Here is a 20,620-nt window from a genome sequence, read left to right as displayed (position 1 = left end):
TCGGAGATCCTATAGAGGTTTGCAGCTGTTAAACCCGATCTTGAGTGAATTGCTTGATTGATTGTCTCTGACTGACTCTTGCCCCTCTTTTGGGCTAATGCTATGCGCTATTCCTATTTGAGATGTATCTTATCACGTGACTTTACTTCAACTAGTTCCGAGGCTCGTCTAGTCAAAACCCATTGCGGGATCCCCTGCACATTCTCATATAAATAGGACCGCTTCAGTTTAACATACCCCCCCAGAGTGGAAAGCTTTTGATACTCTAAATAATAGCCCTCGTCCTTTGCAATATATTCTGTATCATTTAAGTCCTTTTTCTTTATAAATTTCCCCTTTTAGATCATAGGGCATTTATACCTATTGTGTTATATTATATTATTCGCCGTTATAAATAGAAAGAAGAAGATTTATTTAGATAAATAAAAGCTATTTTTCTTTTTTTAATAATTATAAATTATAAATAATAAGTAATTTATTATTTTGCCGTTTATGATTTATATTTAAGGCTCATAGATATAAATTGCCTCTCGCCTTAAGCTTCCTTTCTTTCTTTCTTCCCTTTTAATACTATTATGATTATTTAGTATGTAGTTTTTAATCGCCTTATGCCTCTCTTCTTTAAGCTTTCTTTTTAGCCTTTTAAGTTGCCTTTACTAATTATTATATATAGATAAACTTCTCTTTAACTTCTCGCGCTTCGCCGCTGCCGTTAAGATGTCTGAGGCGTAAGTTGTTTCACCCCTTGAGGTCATAGGTTGGCTAACTAAACGGTAGTAATAATAATACTTCTTTTTCTTTACTCTCTCTCCTACCCCCGGAGACTCTATTAGTCTTTTAAGCTTTAAATCCATAAAATATAGTGCTAATTTAATCATAGCAATAATACTCCTCGTTCTCCGTCTTAGGAGCCTAGTTCCCCTCATCTACCTTCGCGATAGGCTACCCCTCGCCTTCGCCTAACGCGGGCTCATGCTCGTCGCTAAGCGCAGGCTAGTGTAGTTAGTGCTCGGCGCGCTGAGCGTGCCCTATAGGTTAAGATTGCGACCCTTTTTGCTTCTCTTCTATGAGTCGCCCCTTATTCTTATATTTTAACGCTTAATCTAACCTTTTCTATAGTTAAAACGAGAAGCGCTCTATCCCGTGCCTGCCTTGCCTCAATAGTGCTCTCGCTGGTCAGAGCACCGGTGAGTGTTAGGCTAAGCCGGGAGTTCGCCGTTGTGAGCGTTATAATCCCGGCGGCTCATGCCATTAGATATAAGTTAGCTCTCATATTGATCTCGCAGCTTGTTTTGCTGATTTAAGTCTTATAGTCCTATTGCTGCTCTCCCTATGGTATTGTTTTTCTTAGATTATGTCTAGTAGGATCCTTCCTACGTCAACGCGACTATAAGTATAATCTAAAGTTTGTTTTTAATTATTTAAGCCTTATCGCTAACTTTTATTCTATAGGAAAAGAATAAGCGCCGCATTGTAGTTAAGGTGGTATTAAAGGGTGTGACGAATGGCGATTTTCCATTATCTAGTGACCCTCGCCTGGCTTAGATAAGGATGGTTTCCCTGTTTTAAGCCTCGTTCGGTTATTATGCTTTGTGTCAATATCGGTAGGCCCTCGGGCACTAGATGAATTATAATTATGCGTGCCGCCGCTTTTCTGCCTTCTTATCTTGCTGTAACCTTATGACTTTTCGAGCTCCGAAGGGTTAATATGAGCCTTATTCATCATAGATACAGCTCATCTATGATTTCCTCAATTGATCTCTCCTTGAGTACCTCGTTATGATGTTTCGTGATGCGTTCTCGGATATCGATAAGTCCATACTGCTTGCAGCTTTCCTTTTGTCTATTGCCTTGCAAGGCCTTTGTGAGGCTATCTGCAATTAACTTTAAGCTTTCTTTATAGCTAAGGGAGATTTCTTTATTTTAAATATACTCTTATAGCTAATAGTTATATATATCTATATGTCTTAATTTTATCTTTAGCCTTCTGAGGGGACTTTTTAATAGTCGGATTATTTATTTATTATTAGAAATAAGGTATAAATTAGTATTTTATAGCTTGAGTCCTAGGCTTTAAAGTAGCCTTTATTAAAATAACCCTTTTTTTATTACTTAAGATAGTCTAAGTAGTTCTGCCTCTATTATGGAGGTTATGACTATATCTTGCTTATTAGCTTACTATCTAATTAGGCTTCTAAAGAGCATTATTACGAAACCTTATAAGCTCTTCTAGTTAATTATATTATCTGCGAATAATGCGTCGCTATGGACTATAAAGCCTTCTCTAGGTCTAAACTATAGAGCGTAGAAATATATTATATAAAGATAATATAAGACTTAATTAGCTACTTAGATATGCTTTTCCCCTAGATTATTTATAAATCAGGCTAGTCGGGAAATAGCAAAAGCGATGTCTAGTCTACTAATAATACTTACGTAGAGTATTAAGCTAATAACTCTTTTATATTAATTAATTATATATCTTATTACTTCTCCTTCGTTTAGAATAAGCTCTTCCTTTATTATTAGAGAGCCATTTAGGGCATCCGTAGTTTATAGCTTATATATCTTCTCTAGATATATGATTTATATAACTTAGATCTATCTTAAGGTGCGATCTCGGATGATCTTTATTCTAAGGAACTATTATAGCTCGTGCCCTCTAGTTAATTTATACTTCCCCTTTAGAGACTTAATAACTTAGGATATAGTATCTCTATCTCTTTTCTTAAACGCGATAACTATATTATCTATATAGAAGAATATAAAGACTCTATCTTTCTAATAGTAGTATAGCTTATTTAGTATTTCTTTATAACCTAAGCTTTAAAGTATACTTTTAAGTTTTATTTACTATAAAAGCGGTGTAACTTATAGTTTATATAATGCTTTATATAAAAGTAATACTTATTTTTTCTTATAGCTTCCCCTAAACCTAGGAGGTAGTTTTATAAATATATTACTCTATAGTTTTATATTTATAAATGCATTTATAGCGTTATATTATAGTAATTTAAGATTAAATCTTATTATAATTACTAGTATTATTTAAAATAACTTTTTAGCGAGGGTTATAGTATAAGTATCCTTAGCGCTTAACTTTTATTATTAGTCTCTCTAAATAATAAGTCTCGCCTTACACTTCTATAGGTACCTATACTTATTAAACTTATAAGTAAATACCTATATATAATCTAGTATTTGCGAGTTATATATCCATAGATTACACCTTATAATCTCTATCTAGGATAATATTTAGCGGTGGCTCTCTAAGTAATCTCTCTGCGCTTATTTAAACTCTGCCTTAAACCTATATCTAATTAGATTACTATAAGAACTTAGAGCCAGAGGTAGATTTTTCCTATGGTATGCTTATCTATTGGGTTTAAGGTATATTTAAGTTATTTGCGTCTTATACTTAGGCTTAAGCTTGCCTCTAATATATCTACTCCTCGTTGCCTTTAAAACTAGCTTATTCTCCTTTCTTGCTATAGGCACTGCTATTATCCTTATATAAAATGCTTAGTTTAAGATAAGTAGATCTTCCTTTAATCTTCTTACTTTATCTTAACTTTGGCTTATTTATAATCCTATCTATATAAGAAAGCTTAAGAAAGGGCTTTTTAGTGGCATTAGGAGGATCTTAAATCTTACTTAAGTGTACTTTGAGTTATTAACTTATATGTCTTTTATTAACTTTATCTTAGTATTTAGTAAGTCTTTAATAAAACTTTCGAGGCTTAAATCTAGTATTTCTTGCTTATTAGGGCTTTACATAGGGTCTATGACCTAATTGACCTATTAGGTACTTAGAAGAGCCTGCAGTCACTGCTAAATCTCTTCTAAGGTTTATTCCCTAATAGTATCTCTTATCTATACCTTATTAGCGTTAAAGAACTCTTATTCATTAAATATAATATCTCTCGTGATATAGATCTTATTAGTTACTAGATTTTATACTTAAAAGATATTCTAGGAGTTATATCTAACTAGGAAACCTATCTAAGCCTTTGGATTTATTTTTAAAAGAAGCCTCTTATCTTTTTGCTATATTAAATCTATAAGAGTAAAAGCTTTAGAGCTAATTATTCTTATATGCCTAATTCGAGGCTGGTTTTGCTTTTATATATATAAAATACCTAAAAAGAAGCTCTTATATAGCGTTTTTTAGTATAGGCCTTATTTTAGGGTTTAGTTAAGTAGGTATATAGCCGTTCTTATTATCTCTGGCTAAAGTTCTGCGGGGAGGTTATTATTAATAATTAGTAGTCTTACTTTCTCTTTTATTAACCCCCTAGAACGCTCTCTAGAGCCGTTTTACTGCTAGGTGCGAGGTATACTCTTATCTACCTTGATTCCCTTTTTAGTAAGCTATCCGCGGATTAACTTAGCCTTTTATAGCTTATTATCTATTTTAATAACTTGGAGTTTAATATTATATATTATATCGAGTATTTATATAAAGTGCTTTAGTATTATAAGTAGGCTCTCTTCTTAATAATTAATAAAGTAATAGTCCTAGTAGAGACCTAACTCTTAGTCTATAAGAATTCTATAAGATATATAGTTATTTATCCCTTCTAGATAGTCATAGAAGTCTAGCGAGACTCTTTTACTAGGTTTTAAGGCTTACTCCCTTAATTCGCGGTGCTCTTAATATTTTATTTTTACTAGTCCATAGATATCGCATTTAATAGTAACTAGTCCCTTAATCTTAACTCTAAATATATAGTTTATTAGGTGCTCTAGGCTTCTTAGTCCTAGATATCCTAGGCGGCGATGCTAAACCATTACTTAAGCTCGGTTAAGCTTCCTTATGGTCTATGAGTTATAATATAGGTGCCTTAAAGGAAACGCGGCGTATTTTACCGTTTCAGGGATATATTCTAGTATATACTAGTCATATTCCTACTATAGCTTACATAGGGCCTAACTATTAAGGTATCTAATAATATCCTTATTATTCCGTTAGTCCTACTAATATCTAAGCTAGCATAGTTAATATAGGGATATAAGATTTATTTCTATTTCTAGATAATATATAATGCGCTATAAATTAAGGATTCGCGGCTTATTTTATAAGTTCTATACTTAAATATTTATATTTCTATATCTATAAATTAATAGCTACTTTAATTTAGTAAATATATTATCTTTATATTAAGCGCTTTTTAATAAAGTAAATCTCTTAGCTTTATTAAAGATATAAATAGTTATCCCTAAGTCTAGGATTAATAAGTTATATAATAAGTATTTACTACTTAATGCTAAGAAGGTAGCTGCTTCTTTTGAGATAGAGCGTCTTAGGCTAGATAGTTAGTTTAATTTCTCTAATAAGTCTTTACTTTTATTTTAGAGCCTCTTATAAAGTTCTTAAACCTCTTTATTTTGCTTAAGATATTACTCCTAAAGGTCTAGCTATCTCTATGACACGTAGTACTTCTTTAGGGCTTTCTCTAGGAATACTACCTAGTATAACGAGGAGTTTAGGTATTTATATTATTTCTTATATAGTATGCATTGCTTTAGTATTTCTAGAGACTAATAAGGACGCTTTATAGAGTCTTTTCTTAACTTATATATAGAGAAGCGGCTTTGCTTTATATCCTAAGAGGGCGAGGCTTGAAATATCAGTCCGAAGCTCCCTTTTGCCACTTAATTAGTTATAGCCCTATTGCCTCTCTTTTTCCTATCTTAAATCTCTTACTAGAATTATATAGAGAAGGTTAATAACAAGTAGGTTTTATTTTTAATCTTTTCTTTATTTTAATCTTACTTAATCCAGAAGAAGATCTTAAACTAATATTTTAGAGCTTCTTTTAGGTTATTAAACTAGGTATTAGGGTATTATGCTTTAGCTACTTATCTAAGCTTTATAACTCATATTAACTTTTCCTAGTTAGTAATCTATTTTTCTTAGTTTATTTTGCTATTTAAGGCTACCTTTAATACCTCGAAATACCCTTTCTAAGCTTATTTCCTTCTTAAGCTATTATTAATGCTATAAGCTACTTTTAAGTTAAGAAAAAAGCTCGTAATATTATTATACTTAGCTAAATTATTTATAGCTAGTAAGTATATCTCGATATAATATAAATTAACCTTCTTAATTATCTAGTTAAGTATATTATAGATACTATCTACTTATTTATTATATCGCTTAAGATCGCTCTAGTAGATAGCTAGCTCTGCCTTATATGCCTCTTAGTCCTCTAGGACCATTTCGATAAATGAGGTCGCAGGGCATTCGCCTCGAATGACCCTCGCATTACGTGTCCCAGTGTCGACGCCTACTTTCGCCATATAGTCGCCTATTTCGGGTCTCCTTGGTTCCTTCTCACGAAGGGCGCTGAATTAGCTTAGGTCATCGAGTCGACCTAGCTTATATACTCATTCCGTAGTTATCTTTATGATATAGGATTATTCGAAGGAATCCTAGTCGTTTGGTCCGTTCAAGAGGTAGGACTTCGTGTTCGCGATAGAGGACATATTATCGCGGTTTGGATATAGGTATCAAGGTTGGTTTTATCGATTTAACGTTCGTTTTTGGTAGTTATAGCTACCTTGAAGAAGCGCAGCTCTGAGACTCTTAATTGTTAAACCTGATCTTGAGTGAATTGCTTAATTGATTGTCTCTGACTGACTCTTGCCCCTCTTTTGGGCTGATGCTATGCGCTATTCCTATTTGAGATATGTCTTGTCACGTGACTTTGCTTCAACTGGTTCCGAGGCTCGTCTGGTCAAAACCCATTGCGGGATCCCCTGCACATTCTCGTATGAATAGGACCGCTTCGGTTCAACAGCAGCTGTAACGGGCTGAGCCCGTGGGGGTCTCGGCTTGCACTCTCGACCAAGACCCACATAAGCACCAAGGCCCACATAAGCACCAAGGCCCACATAAGCTCAGCAGCTAAAGGGGGTTCTTTTCGCTTCTTCTCCTTTACTTTCTTTTCCTTTCTCCCTTAGCTTTAAGATACTCATTAGAGTTATTTAGCTAGTTATTAATATACTCAGCTAAACCATTATATTATTCTAAAGCTCTATCCTTTAATAAGAAGACTAATTAATTAGGTTAATTAGTCTAGTCCCTACTCGGCTTCCTATATGACCAAGCCCGGAAGAGCAGAAGGCTCCTACCCGTATAGCGGTCAAGCTATATATATATCTCTACGAAGACCTTATGCTAATTATAAGTAATAGAAGGCTCTTGCCTATATAGCGGTCGAGCTAAGTATATCCCTGTGAAGACCTTATATAAATCACAAGTAATAAAAGTCCCCCCCCTAAGACCTTGCTACTAGAGCGACTAATAGAAGATCCCTTAAAGGGATAAGTATTTAATTAATTAACCTTACTTAATAAGATAAACTAATATAAATAATTAATATAAGTAGCTTCTATAATAAAAGCTCTTAATTAAGATAAGGGCTCCCTTAGCTAAGCCTCTTAGATAATAATATAGATAATAATATAAATATTAAAGGAATTATAAGCCCTATGCGCTAAATAAGAAACTAATTGCGAGGAGATAAGGAATTAGATTCGCGCTATCTAATTAATAATTATAATACTAGCTCTAATACTATAACTACTAGAGCCCCTAAATATAGCTAGACCTAAACCTTAATAAAGCTCCCTGCTAGAATAATTATTAATAAAGAGGAAATTAATCCTTTTAAACCCCCTATAATTTAATAAAACTTAATAAAAATTCTAGGCCTTATAACTTAAAATATAAAATAAACTAATATATATAATAAGCTTATATCCTAGATAAGTATATATCTTAAAAATCTTTACTCTTTATATTAGAAATCACTATAAAAATACTATAAACTATTTAATTAATTAAAACTACTTACTATACTCTTCCCTAGATATCTTAATCACTACCTAATAGGTTCTTATATTATAACTAGGCTTACCGCAGACACCACAATGCCAAACCCCCGGTCGCGCTGACCTCCCTTAACTACTACTCCGCGACGATTTAGCCACTACCTATGCATTAATATCTATTTAATTAATTACTTACCTTCCTTCCTTTATTATTATTACCCCTCTTTTCTATAATCTAGTCCTTTTTGCCCTCTGGCGCTGGCTTAGTATCTTATTTGCCTATTTAAGATCTTTAACCTTAGCCTTAAGTAAGGCAACCTTATACATAACTATCTTTATTCCCTTAGAAGAAGACCATATAGCTTCTAGAATTAACTCTAGGGAGCTACTTTTATGCCTTTTAACTTATATCTTAAGGTATTCTAACTAAGATTAAGCCTTAAGCATAGTCTTTAGGGTCTTTAAGACCTAAGGGGTTAAGGGTTTAGTTACCTCCTCGGTAGGCATTAGAGTCTATAGCTATATATTAAGCTTTAAGATTATACTTTCTGGGTTAAGAGAAATAAGCCTAGCTCCTCTAAAGGCTAACTTAATATTTTTTTTCTATTATAATAGCCTAAAATACGGCATAAAAGGCTAGAAAGAACTTAGTCTTTAAAATATAGGTTATAAAGTATCTAATTAAATGCTTTATTTCTTAATTATAAGCGCTCTTAAGCACGCTAAAGTACCTAACGTTAAGGGGCTAAAGTAAATAAGATAAATAAGGCGGTATATAGAGCGTAATAATATTATTATCCTAGTAATATCTCTTAAAATTAATAAAATAATAACTTTTATAGCTATTAAGGATTAAGAGATAATAAGAACTAATTAATTAATTAGTTATATACTAGTTAAAGTGCTTTAGCCACTCTAGACTAGTCTTATTATCTATCTAGCTATTTTAGGTTATTATAATAGCTTAATCGCCCGGGAGGTTACTTTCTTAGTATTAGTTAGCGAGGTGATATTAGCCCGCACTAATAATAAATAGCGAGATCGCCTAGCCTTTTGCATTAATCGCTTAGATAACTATAATCTATTCCCGGTTTCTAGGCTATATTAATTTTAGCTTTCTATGCCTATCTATGCCTATAACGACTATTCCGCTTTAAATTATACCTATTATAAAGCTAATCTCATTAAAGTTATAGATATCTTCTAATTAGATATTATACTTCGTGATTATATTCGCTATAAGCGTAAACTAATTATAGATAATAGCTAGATCTTCGCACTTAGCTCTCTAGTAATTATATTTCTAAAAAAAACGCGTCTTAAGGTCTAGGTGCCGCTTAATGAAGTTAGAAGCCTAGCGCTTGCTAATGGGTAGCGCGTCGCGGTCAGCGAGCAATTAGTTAGCTATTTCTTTAATACTACGTAGTCGCGGGGGAAATTCTCGCGAATCTAGGTCGAGAATGAACTAAATAATGATCTATTCCTCTAGATCAGATAGTTTATATGATTTAGGAATCTAATCGCGTCGAGATTATATGCCTTTCTGGCGGCGACTTAGCTTTTTAGGGCAGATATTATAGATTAATGCAGCGCGTTAGATATGTAATTTTAGGTTATTTTAAAGCGCTTAAAGGGCAAGAAGTATATTACCCTCGCTATTGAATTTAGATATATTTAGTAGTTAAGAATTAATTAATTAAATAGAAGAGAGAGAGATTAAGGGATTTTTAGGATATATACTTGTCTGGGATATAAGCTTATTATATATATTATATATTAATAACCTTACTCTTAGTAAATTATTAAATTAATTTACTTATATTTATTTTAGATTAATTAAAATATTATAAGTAATAATAATAGCTTTTTTTTAATAAAAAAAAGCTTAAATTAGTAATTTAAGCTAAGTAAATTTATAATATACTTAACTAGCTATTATAAGGATTTAAATATTAAGTAATAAGCTCTTAGCTAGCTAGAAATAATAAAATAAAGAAATAAAAAGAGCTTAATATCTTTCCTCCCTAAGTTTAAGAGAGAACTTATAGATAGTAAAAGAGCTAGCTAGGTAGACTTAGTATAAATTAATGCCCTTAAGTATATAATTAACTAAGAGCTCTATTCCCACCTTATAGGCCAGCTTAGTTTGCCAAAGATATATCCCTCCTTTATTAACACGCTATAAAGCCTTAGGGCTAACTTAGAAGAGCTCCGCTTCTATAACTAGAAGCTAGGTAACTAGCAGGAGCAGCGACAAGGCCTAAGCCCTAACCAGGAATAACCCAGATAGAGGTCACCGCCATTAAAGGAGGCATCTAATTAAATAGATTAAGAACCCACGAAGGTTAAGAGATATAAATCAAAGCTCCTAGATAGGCGGAAATGCTACCGATGCGGCGAGGTTAGCTATATTATCACTCACTGCACTTTAACTGTGGAGGAACAACAACACAACACACAGACCACCCACAGCCAATTGAGGCTGCGAGGGCTGCTTAATAAGCAGTTGAAAAAGAGGTAAATTAGAAGGTAAAGATGAAAAGGATGGCTAGCTAAGAGCTGCGGCGGAAGATGCCTCTTTTGATCAAGTGGTCACGTGTTCAAGCACGTGACTAACAGGCTCGCCCGAGCCCCAATTTAGCACTTAACACTAAAGAAGCCAGTAAGACTTAGAAGAGGCAAGGAAGCCTAAGCGCAAAACCAGGGCTATAGGGAGTAAGCCAAGGAAGAAGAGGGACTAAGACCCGAGGGATAAAGACAAAGCCAATAGCCTAAGTGAGGTTAAATTGCGTCGGGTAATAGGTTATAAAGGCTCGTAGCTGCGTAAGAAAAGTAGGCAGCTTATAGGCGGTCCTATTAAACTTCTCTAGGGGGTTAGGCTTTAGGATTTCTCCTACGTCCTTGCCTCTTATAGCAATAATAGCTATATTATTAATTTACTAGATATTGCCTAGGTACTAAGCATTTTAAACCCTTTATATCTTATTTATTCTTTTAATGAGTTCGCGGAGTCTATTTATTTTAGTGCTTATAGCGGTAATCTAGGCCCTGAGTTATTTAACTTCCTCGTTATTAGAGCTTTTTGCGTTATTTATTTCCTTATTAAGGTTAATAGGTATAGTAAGGTAATTAATAAGTAGGGTCTACTAGAGGTTACTTATAAGAGTAGCCTAAGTAGCTATTGCGTTTAATATTATTTAAGGTAATGCGAGTAATCCTTTAAATAAAAGCTATTAATATATAATAATTATATAGGTCCTAGGGGGAATAACTTAGTTATATTAGTTTATATTAGCAGAGGGGATACTAGTATTATCTTAAATAGTATATAAGTTATATCTAGTAATATACTTAAGGGTATTAAGTATAACTAAGTTATATTAATAGCTAAGATAGCTAGTATATAAGAGAGTATAATAAGTATATGCTATATACTTTAATATTTTAAGGGGAATAACCGTGGGTAAGAACGCTATTATTCTTAAATCGCGTCGCTCCTAGAATAATATTATTCTAATATATTATTAATCCTTTATCTAATAGGTGTGTTAATCCTATGGATTTGTGGAGACCACGTGACGTAACCGCGAGGGTCGTAACACTTTTACGCCGCATTTTAGGCTACTATAATAGAAAAAAATATTAAGTTAGCCTTTAGAGAAGCTAGGCTTATTCCTCTTGACCTAGAAAGTATAGTCTCGAAGCTTAATATGTAGCTATAGACTTTAATGCCGCCTAAGGAGGTGGCTAAACCGTTAACCCCTTAGGTCTTAAAGACCCTAAAGACCGTGCTTAAGGCTTAATCTTAGTTAGATTACCTTAAGAGGTAAATAAAAAGGCATAAAAGTAGCTCCCTAGAGTTAATTCTAAAAGCTATATAGTTTTCTTCTAAGGGAATAAAGATAATTATATATAAGGTTACCTTACTTAAGGCTAGGGTTAAAGAACTTAAATAAGTAAATAAGATACTAAGCCGGCGCTAGAGGGCAAAAAGGACTTAATTATAGAAAAGAGGGGTAATAATAATAAAAGAAGAAAGATAAGTAATTAATTAAATAGATATTAATATATAGGTAGTGGCTAAATCGTCGAGGAGTAGTAATTAAGAGAGGTTAGCGTAACTAAGAGTTTAGCATTATGGTATCTATAGTAAGCTTAGTTATAATATAAGAATATATTAGGTAGTGATTAAGATATTTAGGGAAGAGTATAGTAAGTAATTTTAATTAATAAAATAGTTTATAGTATTTTTATTATAATTTCTATCTTAAAGGTATAAGAAAAGTGCGACGCATACTTGTATGCGACGCATGCTTATTATGTATGTTATACTCTTATCTCTACTATCTCTATAAATACCCCCTTGTGATAGATAAGTATCTTTACTGCTAAGTCAGTTATTATCCTAAACGACGCATACATTCACCCTGGCCCAGATTAGTAAACGCTCAATCTTGGCGAAAGGTCTCTGTGTCTACGTCATCGAGCAACGCCGCCCTCATGGAGATATCAGATGTATCGCCGCTATTGTTTTCATTTTCCATCTGTTCTACGCCTGTCACTAACAGGTTTTTGCTGCAGCCTGCACCATGTCGAACCCGTCCGAGAGCGATTCCCGACCTCACCGGACGCCGGAAGAGTCCGATGACTCCTACCGATCTCCAATGTGACCGCAGGTTGGAAGAACCCGACGAGTTCCCCGCCCATCTCGAGTTACAAGCCTTGCCAGTCGACATGCCCTGTCCGGGATTTCGTGGGGTTCGCCCACATCGACCTCTCATTACATCACATTGAGGCTCTGATGAACTAGATGTACGGGTCTTTCTCGAGGGTATAGAAGGGACCTAGGGTCGTAATTACCCTCTCTCATATGCAGGTGGCTATGTAAGCTAGCATGACCGGGTGGGAGGGTGACTTGATTCTCGTGGTTCTGATCTACACCCGGTTCCTCGGCCCATTGAGAGCCAATTGGGTCGCTATCGAGTCATCAGGCCGCCGCCTAGTGTATCAGGGAGCAAGACAGTCTCATGGATGACTTTTCCTCATGCAAATCGGCTGCCCAATGCCCGTGGAATGCGACATCTCACTTGTCGGGCCAATCCAGTAGATAACCCACCTCACGAAGGGTTAGAATCATCTCAGAGCCTCAGGTGTCGCTTACGACCTTGTCACAGCCGTGGGGTCGACGTCATGATGTGAGATTACAATCTTTATGAATATCAGCTCCGGAAAAGACATGCTTCCGCCGTGAGTGTTATCTGAGCCATAGGGATATGTACAATGCTAACAACCCAAGGTATATAGACGAGACACGAGGTTCTACAGAACTGCATCGACCCAGTGTTTCCCGGTAGATGAATTAGAACACGCGGGCGCACCTAGCTATGGCAGAGCTGCGTACGAGACGTACGGCACAACTTAGCGACATCTAAGCCTCCTAGAAATTTATTTTACTAGAATATAGCCCTCTCAGGGACACAGCCACAGCTAACTACAGAGCTGCCTATAAGACATATGGCAAATACTATATATCTAGAAAGCCTAATTTAATTAGCTAGCCCTAATCTCTCCTTTAAGACTTACAGATTCTAGACCTAAGTAAGGGAAATAAGCTAAGGTTTTATAGACTAGGTTTAACAGACTAGGGTTTAATAAACTGGGTTTGATAGACTAGGTTTTTAGGTTTGACAAACTGAGCTTAACAGACTCATTGAGTTTAACAAACTAGATTTCGAGGTTTGACAGACTGGGGTTTGACAGACTCGATTTTGAGGTTTGACAGACTGAGTTTGATAAACTAGTTTGACAAACTGGTTTCTCAAACTGGATTGCATTTTTCAAACTCGTTTCTTAAACTAATATTTCCCAAACTATAAAGCTTAATAAACCTAGCTTTATATTTTTAACCTGGTTTTCTTAGGCTTGGTTGTTTTAATTGTGATACTCTCTCTCTTTGCTAGTTCTTACTTAACTGTCTACCAATTAAACATTTCTTCTGTATCCTTTCGTTGTCTTCGTAACTCCTCTTGTTCCTAGGGATCCAATCTATTAGGTATATCCACCAGGGCCTTAGCTGTTGGGTTCCAAAGTAGCCTCTCCTCGTCCGCAACTTTACCTTGAAGTGCACATTTCTATAGTTGGTATACCCCATGATTAAGATACCTTGACTTGAATGACTGCTCTTCTTGGATAAAGATGGGCGCAGGGCTGAGGTTAGTAAGCATGCTAATGAATGATCGCTGTTGTTTTTGGTGAAGTCTAATTCGACGAGGCAAGGGATGATTCCTCCGTCTGAAATTGGACCTCATAATATCTAAAATCGACTGGCTATCAGGGAGCGCTAATAAAGTTGCATTGATGCTGGCTCCCCTTGACAGCAGCTTCTGTATCATGAGAGGGTAGCTAATGTCGAAAAACTTGGTGAAAAGCTCAGGAGGGCAAGGGTTAGGAGCTTTATGATCACACCTGAATATGCATCTCATGATGTAACATAGAAGCCTCATTAGTAGGCCGTCAATATGATCGGATAGTTTGCCGTCTAAATTGCCGTCTTTGAGCAACAAGTCGATAATGACGCTCCACCGTTTAATACTAACAGTCTGCTGTCCGTGAGTGAAAGGATTATCCAACGGGAAAAGTTCCCATGGACTCAGTCCTTGCCCTGCTAGCCACTCCGGGACCTTGTTTTTTGCTGCGCCGTTCTTCAGAAACAGTCTGATGATTGTAAACATTTCATCGTTTAGGAGGCTCTTGTGGCCTTTAAAGTGCCTCCAAATGTCTAGTAGTTCCAAAGGGTAATCTGTATGGACGCGATCCGGCAACCGAATATCGGCACCTCTATCCAAAAGCCAATTGACCATCCGAGAAGGAGAATGATTCGGGTCCGTCACATTGTAAAAGTCGACACTGAGGATGTATATCAACAGTGGGGTGACGACCAGTAGTGTCTGATGGTCATAGTCCGGCCAGTCTTGAATCCAGACTCGACACTTGACATTGGGGTCAGCGCCAGCTTCTAGAAGAAGTTCGATCATGTCTGTCTGCCCCTTTGTTGCCAATCGTCTTGCAGCGGCAATCATTAGCACATATTTCCATGGTTCCAGACGGTGTTGCAACGGGGGCTAATCGCTGGGTACTCGACTTGGAATCGGGAGGTCCAGGTTACAGCCTCGTGAGACCATGGCCTTGGCTAATGTGATGGATCCAGATAAGATTGCAAGTTACAAGGCTGTCTCGGAGTTCCAATTTTTTCCAACTCGGCCAGTGGGGTTTGCCCCAAGGTCCATCCAACTTTGACAGATGTTGAGTTTGAGGTTCAGTTTAACTGCTTCGACGAGGGCCTCATCAAGGCTGGCTTGGATATTTGGAATCTTGTCCTTGACTCCATACTCTTGGCAAAGATGGACGAATCTGGGGAATTGCGGATTGAATAGGTGTCTTTTGAAAGCAGCAGACTGTCTGATGTGGATGGAGACATCCGGCTGGGCGCTTGATTTGAGGAGAAACTCAAAGCTATCGTAATGGCATCTTTTTGCGGCAAGGCCAAGTGTAGAGGCCAAGATAATGGTGTCGTCTTTTCTCCAAGCAACTTCGATAGTGCTGATGTCGGCCCCAAGCGAGAGAGCCTTCTTGATAGCCCACATGTTACCCTTAAGGCAACCCCAAGCCATGAGTTTCTGGACAGCGTGGGGTTCAGCCAGCATGTAGGGGTCCAATGTTATTTCGAAGGCGGGATTGCATCGTTGAAGGCGCCAAATGTCGATAAGGTCTGTCTTTTGGATGATGGTCTCAAACAGCTCCACAGGGAGAGACTCGAGGGGGGACGCCATAGCAGTCGTGGTTTGGTGAATTTCAAAGTGAACAATCGAATGGGCAGAGTATTTTATATGGCAAACTCCCCGGTGAGTCCTCCCCGGTGAGTCATGAAAGATATTGTTTAACCTTTGGTGTATCTGCACGGGGTGAGCTTAATTGCGGTAGAGTTGATGATTTCGGCATGATGGTGAGATTTGAGTTATACTATTGAGTCTCGTTATGGAAACGGTAGACACCAAAACCAATTCATTCTGGACCTCGTCTTGAATAATGGGAGCAGCAAGGGGGCGGCTTCTGTTACGATGGGCTATGATTTGGACTCGAGATTGCCCAAAAATGTGCCAACCAGCTTGTGGTCAAAGGGCACAAGGGATGGGCGATTTTAAGCCCCTCAAGCAATGGAACAAGGCAGTCATCTTTCGAAGTATAACAGTCATTCGGCGTGGAGGTTGACAGAGTTTGAACGTGAGATGTTATCGACTGGTGCAGTTATCCCATGAAGGGTCGTTCAACTATAACAAAGAGCATAATAAACGCCTAATCGGGGCTCGTTATCTCTATCTATTGGCGGCCGTTATAAGAGTGTTCCCCGGTACGGAAGTCTCATTCCGAATCTATACATGCATAGCTCATAAGATAGCTCGTTGAAGATATTAGTAGGCTCCCAGAAGAGACTTATTGCCGTCCTCAGGAGAGGTGCATGTTTGGAGCATACTGGGCAGACATAGCTGCGAGGGGCCACGGCTTGACCGTCGTGGATTCTATCTACGCAAATTGAAGGCGAATTGTCCCTTCCAGTCACATACAGGCAACCAGATCATTACTGATAGCTTGGAGGCTATTCAACCTGGTTACCGCTAGGAGCATTAGCTCCTGTAGCTTCCACGCTGGTCCCCTGTGTGTGTGCTACAAAGGGCGGTTATATTGCGGCGAATTCCGGCCTTTGTTTAGATGAAGGGTTTACTGGGCAGCCTATCGCGTTCACTTCTCTCCTGTTTTTTCAACAAGGGTCTCGATAGCCATTCCGAATGCGTTTCAGCACATGACCTGGGTTTCCCTCCCCTTGCAGACACCCATGTTCACTGACACAAATTTCAGCCCACGTGTGACGAGGCAGAACAGGAATGAGGCCCCTACCCACACCTTACATCTCTTAGCACGGTGACCTTATCGGTCCTACCGAGATCTTTGTGGTGTAGGGCCCCTGACATCTCGCTCGAATCCCGTTGTCAAAAGGCGGAGAAGTGCGGGGTGAACACGGGAGCGATTCCGGTTTCGCTAAGCGGAGGGAACGTCGCCGTCGGGTAATGAGCTATTTACGGCATAGAGACGCATGCATTGTCATATGTCCTGCCCTTGTAATAATATCAGATGCTGGCAATAGGGCCGACTGCGCCAAAGGTCTATGGCTAGTCTATAATCTTGGCCACGTTGTGAACATGGCGGATCACAGGATGTCGAGACGGTGTTCCTCTTTGGGAGCTTACTCTTAGCATAAAGTTACTGAGGGTTTATGAAATCAACGCATTAGGCCATTCTGTCTTCCAGACTTGTCATTCGGCCCGTCCCTGGTCAGTTTCACCGAGAGCTCTCAGTCCTGTGTGCTTTAGCGCCTGAGCAACAGGAGACTCCGCCTTCACGATGCTTTCATGGAGTCTAGGTGCATGTGAAAAGAAGAGCTGAAAAGAAAAAGTCATAAAAGGGCCATATCAGTCTATCTTGTAGAAGAAAATATCGCCAGTATTCAGCTTCAACCAGTCCATCAGATCGTGCAGTCAAAAAACCGAGATCATGAAGTATTCCCAGCTTCTTGCCATAGGCTTCGCCGCTTCAGTTGATGCCCACGGCTATCTAACCATTCCAAAGAGTCGCACTCGTCTAGGCGCAGAGGTATGCACCGTCTCCTTACCTAACTTCCTAACTGACTCAAAAGGCCGGCATCGACTCTTGCCCCGAGTGCACCATCCGCGAGCCCGTGTCAGCATGGCCTGACGTAGAAGCCGCGACAGTCGGCAGAAGCGGCCCATGCGGCTTCAATGCCCGAGTCAACGTTGACTATAATGTGCCCTCGAGCAACTGGGGCAACACCCCTGTGGCCACCTACAAGCCTGGGGACGTCGTCGACGTGCAGTGGTGCGTCGACAACAACGGAGACCATGGCGGCATGTTTAGTTACCGCATCTGCCAGGACCAGGCCATCGTCGACAAGCTTCTGACACCCGGGTACACTCCCACCGATGAGGAGAAGCAGGCCGCCGAGGATTGTTTCCAGGATGGCCTGCTTCCCTGTACAGACGTCTCGGGGCAGACTTGTGGCTTCAACCCGGATTGCTCGTCTGGGCAACCCTGCTGGAGAAATGACTGGTTCACCTGCAATGCCTTTGGGGCATCGTCCCGTCGCGGTTGTCAGGGTGTGGACAACGCTCCTCTTGGATCGTGCTATACCTCCATCGCTGGAGGATATCCCGTCAGCAAGAAGATCAAGATCCCAAACTACGTCTCGAACCACACGCTTCTGTCGTTCCGTTGGAATTCATTCCAGACGGGTCAGGTTTACCTCACCTGCGCAGATATCGCTATCACCGGTAGCGGTACTGGAACACCCCCCCCTACTACGACTGAGAACCCTGGCACGGGCTGCAGCACAGTACCCGTCACATTTGACCATGTCGTCACGACCAATGTGGGCCAAACGGTCAAGGTTGTGGGATCCATCCCCGCTCTTGGTAACTGGAGCCCATCCTCCGCCCCGGCACTCTCGGCTTCAAAGTATACCTCTAGCAATCATCTTTGGACCACGACTTTGAATCTGCCGGCCGGTCAGTCATTCCAGTACAAGTTTGTGATTGTTGAGTCGAATGGTGCGGTGAAGTGGGAGAGCGATCCTAACAGGGCTTATGCGGTTCCAAGCAGCTGCCAGGCCGTGACTGTCAGTGGAACATGGCGTTAGGGACGTGCGATGTGTTGAGGCCACTGTGTTAGCATTGGGATATGATGCTATGATGTGTTGATGATGTGTTCTTTGTTATAGCTGAAGCCCGGCCCTCGATGGAATAACTGAGCTAGAAGATCGTGCGATGTGTTGAGTGGGAAGAGTCTGGGATGAGAGGGGAGTCGGGCTAGTGTTCCAATTTCTGTGTAGCCTTGAAAATATAGTTGTTGATCTAGAGAATACTGGCTTATAACCAAATAACGTACATGTATAGCGAGCCGGACAGCAAGCGAACCGGACATCAATACTGTGCACTTAAAAATAACTAACCTTAAATTTCTTAAAACTATTATAAAATAGCTAAGAGCTTAAAAAGAGTATTTTCTTAAATCTAATAAAAAGAGCTATAAGTTTATAGTTTTTTTATATTTTTAAAAAATTTCTTTAATTTTAAAAAAATAAAAAACTAATAAAAATAGTACAAATAAGAAATTCCTAAATAACTTACTTATTAACATACATGCATAGTAAGTGGATCAGACAAGTAAGTGGATTATATATACTATGTACTAAAAGCAGAGATTTCTAAACCTAATTAAAATAGCTATAAAATAGCTACTAGCTTAAAAAGAGTTATATTAGATATTAAATTACTAAATAAGCTATTTATATTTTTTTTAAACTTTTAAAAAAATTTCTTTATAGAGTAATAGCTATTTATATAATATAAATAGACTTTTTAAATACTAGCTAACTATGATTTTTTTTAAAAATATATAAAGTTTAAAATTAATAGCTTATTATATAATATACTTAAACTTTTAATTTTATCTATTTTAGGCTTAACCTGATTTTCTTAGAAATTTTTAAATTAATATAATCTTAGGTATAAATCCCTTTATTAGGCAAATTGATCCACTTGCTTGCCTGATCCACTTGCTATATATGTATGTTAACTTTTTTAAAAATCTAAAAAAATTAATTATAAGTTTTAGGTTTTTCTTTTAATTTTATCTAAGCCTTTTAGCTTATAAAGCCTAAAATGGGATTTTTAAGTATTTTTTTAAGGATTTTTATAATTAGGTGAGATTTACACTGTAGAGTAAAAGTGTCCGGTTCGCTTGCTGTCCGGCTCGCTATACATGTACGTTAGCGTATTTTAAATATCGTGACCTGGAACAACTCCGCCGTTTCGAGGCAGAAGAGTCATTCGGCGTAAAGATCAACTGACTGCGAAAATGATTACTTCTCAACAGGGAAATTGCTTGATTAGATCTACGTCACTCAATCCCAACATCCCTCTTAAACGCCTCCAGCCAGTCCTTATTCTCTGCAATTGTCTGATTGAAAGGGTCATCGCTATTTGTGTTAGTCAAGATCATCCCCAGGGAACTGGACTTACTCATTGTAGCTGATCCATCTGGCGTAATGTTGAATCTCTTCATCCGACGGTACGCGACTCGCTGGGTTGTGAGGTGACATGATTGCTGCTACCCATCGACGGAGTTCTTCTGTAAACCATCGCCAGTAGTTGTGATCGTTGAGAAACGAAGTACTGGTCTTCATGACGAGTGATCGAGCAGCCAAGAGATGAGCATCTGGTCTCATGCCAGTTTGGGGACCGCCTATTGGGGCATGTCGTTGTCGAAAAGCTGATAACCAGTAATCGTCGTCTGCTGCAGTGTGAAGTGTCGTATCTGAGCCATGAATTATGACCCGAGCTTGTCGACGGAGATCCTCATCATCAGGTTCAATCCCAATGACCCTTTGCATCTCTAGGTATGCACTCATCTCTTGTTCGAGCTTTGTATAGTCCTGAATTGTTGCCTCAAGATTCAAAACCTGTGCTGACGGCAACAATTCAATACCAGCTCGTTGACGAAACTCTGAAAGCCAATCTCCTGGTGAATGAATAACTTTAATCAACCAGTTGGCGATAAAGTCAGATGGAGTAGCCGAGACTTCTTCCAAACGACCAACAATCCTGCAGCATTCCTCCTTCAGTTCATCGTCTCGTATACTCATCCCGAGGAG

At 38.2% G+C, this 20,620-nt stretch overlaps 1 protein-coding gene across 1 annotated transcript; it reads left to right on the top strand.

The window, feature by feature from the left end:
* Positions 1–17,445: 17,445 nt before the first annotated feature.
* LRP88_12585 (uncharacterized protein) lies at positions 17,446–18,604 on the top strand (the record flags this gene model as incomplete). The annotated part of the gene is made up of 2 exons (XM_083248978.1): positions 17,446–17,487; positions 17,588–18,604. 2 exons carry the CDS (start codon positions 17,446–17,448, stop codon positions 18,602–18,604), a joined length of 1,059 nt encoding a protein of 352 aa, XP_083095215.1.
* Between the last annotated feature and the right edge of the window lie 2,016 nt (positions 18,605–20,620).

This window comes from Fusarium phalaenopsidis (genome assembly GCF_050370095.1).
Source record: "Fusarium phalaenopsidis strain FUZ10S chromosome Unknown contig_32320, whole genome shotgun sequence".
Lineage (NCBI taxonomy): Eukaryota > Fungi > Ascomycota > Sordariomycetes > Hypocreales > Nectriaceae > Fusarium > Fusarium phalaenopsidis.
Note: the sequence above shows the minus strand (reverse complement) of the source record. Positions and strands in the feature narration are given on the sequence as shown.